At 44.3% G+C, this 6,531-nt stretch overlaps 1 protein-coding gene across 3 annotated transcripts in view; it reads right to left on the bottom strand.

Moving 5' to 3' along the window:
- Positions 1-257: 257 nt before the first annotated feature.
- The window catches only part of hivep3b (HIVEP zinc finger 3b), a 37,435-nt gene continuing 31,161 nt past the window's right edge, over positions 258-6,531 (bottom strand). For all 3 annotated transcript variants that reach the window (XM_084556990.1, XM_084556992.1, XM_084556991.1), the window contains 4 exons: positions 3,652-3,827; positions 3,453-3,554; positions 2,053-2,717; positions 258-1,860 (listed from right to left, as the gene is read on the bottom strand). In XM_084556990.1, the coding sequence (XP_084413116.1) occupies positions 1,198-1,860; positions 2,053-2,717; positions 3,453-3,554; positions 3,652-3,827 (1,606 nt within the window). In that variant the 3' untranslated portion in view covers positions 258-1,197. The remainder of the gene's footprint in view (positions 1,861-2,052; positions 2,718-3,452; positions 3,555-3,651; positions 3,828-6,531) is intronic.

The following is a 6,531-nucleotide window of genomic DNA, read 5'->3' as shown; positions in this document are numbered from 1 at the left end:
GAAAACACATTACAGAGAAAGCATTGAACATTTCAACATAAAATCAGTTGCCTCTATTCATAAACTCCCACCAAAGTACAAGATAACTACATCTATCACAAATAACCACACAATACAGAGCAGTATGAAATATTATAGAACGTTTAGTTTAACCCCTTCATCAAGGTTTATAGGTTTAGTATTGATGTTTCCTGGTCCACTGTGGTGCAGATGTTTGTACTATAATGAAATGGAAGAAAGGCACAGGCTCAAGGGAGTACGGTGCATTTGTTTTTTGTTTTTTTATTTCTTCAATGACTAGAAATTTTGCTGTGTGAAATCTGCAGGGCACTTGATCTTCTGGTACCAGCCAAACTCAAACTCTCACCTTTGTCACCAGTTCAAGTTACAAGAACATCATGAGAAAAGACACACGGATGTAACAAAAAAAAGTCTCGTTTTTTTTTTCATTAACAAAAAGTCAATAAAAAACAACATCGATCATTGTCATCAAATAACAATAAATAAGGAGCGCTCTTCCCTGTACAGACATATATTCTAATCTAAAATCTTCTGTAATAAAAATAGAACTTCAGTGCATTTCCTTTGACACGTTTCTGCTGCTCCTTCCGTATCTCCACGATGGGACTCTCGGTTAATCCTGGCATTAAAGCAAAGGCCTTTAGAACAAAAACAATCAAAACCAAACCAAATGTTAACCCTCCTGAAGAACAAAACGAAAAAAAGCAGATATAAAAATTTCACAGCCTTCTCTTCGTCTATCTGTACTGTACACACAAACCTGGACAGAAAAGGCACGAGTAACTACCATTTGAGTAATACTGGACAAACAAAAATGGAATTATAAGTGATGAAAGATTTTGGTCATTTACAAATTTATTCATATTCCTTTTGCGTATATTTAAACAGACATTAAGATTACCGGTATCAATATAGATACAGGATGGATATATTTATTTATATATATATATATATATAGATATATATATATAATTTATATATATAGATTTACAGAAACATTATTTTCACAAAGAAAAAAGTGCATTTTTATAACAAACCTGAATATTGCCAAAGAACGAACATTTAAGTTAACAATTGTATTGAAAACTGTATAAAAACAAAGCAATAAAAAACAAGACTAGTGTAGCAACCAATAAAGCAAAATGGGATGCAAGGTGCATCAAGGTGTAGACACTGTTAAGTGCTCTGGTCTGTTCTTTCTGAGTCTCCTTTAGCTCCTCCCTCGACCAGATCACTACCAGACGGTAGCGCCTCCCTCTCTGGCTGCTGTCCACTGACACGCGGGGCTACAGGGGCTGCTAGACTGAGGGGTGCTCTTGAAGGACTGTCTCTGGCGCAGTGTTCGGTGGTCTCAGTCGCAGACCTGCGGGCGTGGACGGAGCTATGTGAGCTGCCATATTGCTTTGAGTCTGTGGTCTCCGACTCTAGTTTGGAAAATGTTAGTGCTGTGCTAAGACCGCGGCGTCCTGACTGGCTGGTTCCTGCTGCCTGGTGCTCTGACCAGTGGTCTCCAGGAGTCCTAAGCCCCTGAGTCCTGGGGGTCCCGCCCCAGTATGATTCAAACCTGGCCAGTGACGGCCCCTCCAGGGGGGGAGATGTCGGGGACGAGGGGGTGGTTGGGTGGGACCTTGGTCTGGCCTGTACCATTTGGATCCCTCCAATTGGGATCATCAGATAGGGGACCTTGGCTTGTTGGGAGTGCATGGGAAGATGGCTGAAGATGTTGTCCGCTGTTTGGTGGCCAGGATAACCCTCACAGGTAGAAAGTCGAAAAGCAGGTGGAAACAAGCTGCTTTGAGACAATGTCGGCCTTCCTCCTGCTGCTGTACCGCCTTTCTCCTGTAGGGGGAGCAAAGACTTTATTATTGATGAACTTGCTCTGCTAGAACACAAAGTACAGGACACGGAGATCTTGAGAAGAGGAAAGTGCAGAGAAAATATGTTTGCGTAATGTTTGTTAGTTTAAATGTCTTTGTACAATTATATCATTAAACTGTACCAATGTACGACAAACTGTTAAAATAGACTCACCGGTCTGACATGACCAGCCTTTGTACTGGGGCTCTCCCAGGGGAGGTATCCAGGGGCTCTGTGCTGCACCCCGAGCGGCGAGGGAGGGGTCCGAACTTGGGATGACCGGTAGCAGCTGGGTGACATAACACGAAGAGGAGAAACAGGTCTGATGGGAGATGGTCCTCTCTCAGGGGAGGGTGAAACATGTCGACCGGGCGAGGACAGCTCTGTCCTGGGGGAGAGGCCGTGAATAGGCGGGGAGAGCTCCAGACGGGGCGAGAGGCTGCGGCTGGGGGAACAGCTCTCACTGCTGGGGGAGAAGCCTCTTGGAGATGCCTTCCAGCCTCGCCGGGAGAACAGTGCCCTTCTGCTGCCCGGCGAGGCCGCTCGTCTGCCGGGCCACACTCCACGAGGGGAGGGCTCCTGACTGGGGCTGTGGCTGGGGCCCGGGGCCTCACGGTCAGGGGTGCCTTGCCGAGAGTGCTTGCTGCAGCTCGAGCGGCCCCCTGTTGACGGGTGCGTATCTGACGAACAGGAGGACGGCGGGTCGTCATGGGATGCAGACTCCTCTTCCTCCTCGTCGTCGTCGTCATCATTGTCGTCATCGTCGTCAGACTCCCCCACATCAGAAAAGCGATGTTCCTCCTGTTCCTCTGAACCACACACACGCTCATCACTGCCTCCTAGTTGAGCGGAAAAACACAGACATCCTTTAAATTGCATCCCTAAACATCCATATTGTAAACTTTAAATCTGTACTGAATGCACAAGGTCGTGGCAAAGCTCCTCACACTCAATCACAAAAACAGATTAGCAGAACAATTTTCAGGAACGAGCACAAAGAGCTAGGAAAGCATCCTGTATCCTTCTGACAAACTTCACCCACCATCAATCAAACTCGTGTTATAAATAGACTGAGGGCTGAAAAGGCTGGAATGTAATTGAATAGCACCATGCCTCTATTCACAAACTATCTCAACTGCCTTGTGAATGGAACGACAGTTTAAATGGCACGTCCTTGGCTGTGATGAGTGTAGTCAGTCAGCAAGAAAGAGACGGCGAGGGGAGGGGTAGAAGAGGAAGGCTGGGGTCGAGATCGTGAGGTGGCTGGCTTTGAGGCTATTTTGTGGCAGACACAAGTTTATTGTGAAACGACAGCAACACATCCTTGAGAGAAAAGGTAGAAAAAGGTCAGACTGCCGCAACAGCAGCAGGACACTGTGGCATGCGCTGTATTCTTCCTTTATTTATCTTCCACTTTTTAATATGTCTCACGCAAGGCCAGAGGAAGGAGAACTGAACATTGGGGCTGCATTTGGCCGTCAGTGCAGAGCAGCTTCTATTCTTCACAGGCACAGGTTCGTCCAGCGGTGGACCAATATTTCTCCACAGGAAATACATGAGATGCTTCCCCATACCTGTTTCCTCGCTCTCGGGCTCGTCCAATGATGACTCAGATACTCCCATTGCCTGGCATTTTTTCCCATGAGCCTTTGACTTCATGTGTTTTGTAAGGTTTCCTGCGAAGTGGAAAAAAAAAGAAAATGAGGACATTTCAAAAGCAGAGGTAGACTTCATATTATATAATCTAAGGTTTTAAGGAACTTGTCAATTTACCTTTGGTTTTAAAGGCAAAGTTGCAGTGTTTACAAATGTAAGGGCGGACATCAGTGTGCGTTCTGATGTGCTTTTTCAGCATGCTAGGCTTCTTGCAGCGGATGCCACACTCTCCGCATATGTACTTCCCCCTGCCGCGACCTCTCACATAAACATACTCTTCATTGGACTTATACCTGCGAAAGAGAGACGGACAGAGAGGAGATAGAAAGATGAGAGAGAGGCAGAATTAAGAAACTAAATGCCTAAATGCTTTCCTTCCCTGCAACATATATTTTTGACTGAACTGGAATTTAAAGCTGCACTAATTCAATATTTGGCCACTAGAGGGCAACAAAACAAGCAGAAAACCTTTAACCTTTAACATTACTATTCATTTATAGTTTTTCTCTGACCTTCTGGTGAATTAAAATCCAATATTCACTCTCCTATTAGCTTTATGCTGGTCTCTGACAACCACATAATATATCTGACTTGTTAGCTCCTAAATGCACTATTATGTTCAAGATGTGCTGAAAATGGCGCTGATGTGTATGAGATAAGCAAACCTAAAGATGCCCTGACGAGGGTTATTACAAAGTGTCCAGCGCTGCGTCGCCATCATCACATTACATTTTAGTGTTCTTATACAAATATTGATATGAGCCGCACTGACAGTAACAATAAATGTGGGCAGTTTGCTTGTGTAGCACAAATATATGCACAAAATGTACAATAAACACACACATACATGGAAGAAAAAACTGGGAAACAAAGCTTTCTTTATGTAGGCGGATCGGGGAAGCCCCACCAAAACCCCAGCAGCACTGAGTCCCTTGGCTGTTCCCTCCACTACACCCTGGGAGCACAAAGAATACCAGCTATTCTGCTGCGATCGGGTGGCCATGCCAACAACAGCAGCAGCTAAAGAGAGGGAAGGGAAGCCTTGTGATGGCCAACGACCTGAAATAGACGCTACATCTAAAAATCAGGCAACGCATTTTGGTCTAGTCTATAAAAACTTTATTTATGTACCATCGGGATGTTTACCAAAAGGTTATTTGTGGGCACTGTGGACCACACATATTCTATATCTAACTCCTGCTCTGGTCTTGCTCATAGTGAGGGGACATACAATCTATAGTATAGAATAATAAATATCCAATGTGTGCGGTGTTTAATTACAGGATGCACACCGAATCTACAAGAAACCCGACCGTGAATGCTCCCTGTTGTACAAGAGAACCAGCAACAGCAAATCTTAACAAACTGTTATGCAACAGCAAAAAGTCTCAACAGTGACATTAGGCTGTGTTCATTCAGGAGCTGGCTACTGTTTAACTGGCATGTATTTCTTGCCACTGCTAAAAATATCCACCCACATATCAGAAGAAAAAAACAGACAAGGTAGAAGTTGCACTTTGCTTGTCGAGCATTAAAACAGCAGCGCGTTTCTTAGTATATTCAACCCACAATCTTGTTTTGTAGCTTCACAACGGCTGTGTTAGACTGGAGTGCAACTGATTGATAAATCCACTGATTTCCAAAACAGAAGAACTGTAAAAGACAATACAGAATCACCACTTGGCCAGAAAACAGCGTGACTAACTCACACGCAGTACGTATGATATTCAGGAGTACTGTTGTTAAGGCTGATGTTCCACAGACATTTGCCGCCACCACGAAGTTAACCGCTATTGTTGCTCAACTGCTGAGACATTTATTATAAAGAAGACAGTGTCCTCCGTAGCTGTGTGCTACTATTGAACTCTAGAGACCCTTGCATTCCTCTCTCTAAAACTGGATAAGGACGGAATCTGGCCACTCACTGGGACATAAACAAAGCTACAAGGTGCACATTCATATAAGAGTCTTCTCCAGCATAAAATGCTGTGCAGGACATTATTTCAAAGTCTTAGCTATGGGGATAATGAGTCCTCAAGAAGTCAGGGTGCAGGAAATTCTGCTGTGTTCAAGAATAAGTAGCAGTGCTTATTTGCATGCATGGAGAAAATTCACAAGGACATCAAGGAGTGGAAATGCACAGAGGGAGGACACAGAGGAGGTTGGGAGGGAATGAAAGGAAAATAATACACAGGTAAGTGAAACTGGAAGAGCTGCCAGAGTGAAACCAGCAGCATGAGCAGGCAGAGGGAGAACAGTGGTACAATGGAGACAGACGAGGGGAAGAAGGAGGAAAGCTGGGCTCTGTTTATGGATGAAAATACACTTCCTGAATGTGAGGCTGCCAGTGAAAAAGGCTGGTAATTGGTGCTTTACCTAATGTTGAGCAGACAAATCCTTCAACCTCAGTCTGTGTGCTCACAAAACACTGATGTACTGGCACACATGAATGCAAAAAACATCCAAAAATATCTTTAATATTACCTTCCTCGTGAGCTTACTAAAATATTTTCCATGCCAATCAAAAGGATTGCCAGTATGTTCTCATTATATTGGAACTAGAAATGTTTCTCTGATAGTTTCAATGTAATCAGATCAATACAGAATCAGCTGCTGGGGAACATTTTAGCTATAAACACAGCAAAGCTGGTGAAGAAGAAGGACCGCATTGGATGAGATCACTCAGACATTTATAGAGAGCACTATTACAGTCTAAGGACAAACACATGCACACAGTCTTGACTGCGATTCTGACGGCACGCAGATCGTCTCATACCGTGCATCTGTGTTTTCTCCATACTTTTTTCTACGCACATAATGATATTAATGAGAGTCTCACAAAGTGAAGTTGGAGACAACCTTTTCCCTTCCTCGCACATGCACACACACGTCTATCTCTCCAAATTAACACTTCTAACACAGGCATTCATGCCAGCAGTGAGAGGAAAAAGCTTGGCTACAGGTACAAATGAAGTCCCTGAGGGCCCCTCGGCCTCC

This window comes from Chelon labrosus, assembly GCF_963514085.1.
Source record: "Chelon labrosus genome assembly, chromosome: 12".
Classification (NCBI taxonomy): Eukaryota; Metazoa; Chordata; class Actinopteri; order Mugiliformes; family Mugilidae; genus Chelon; species Chelon labrosus.
This window is presented reverse-complemented; position numbering and strand designations above follow the sequence as displayed.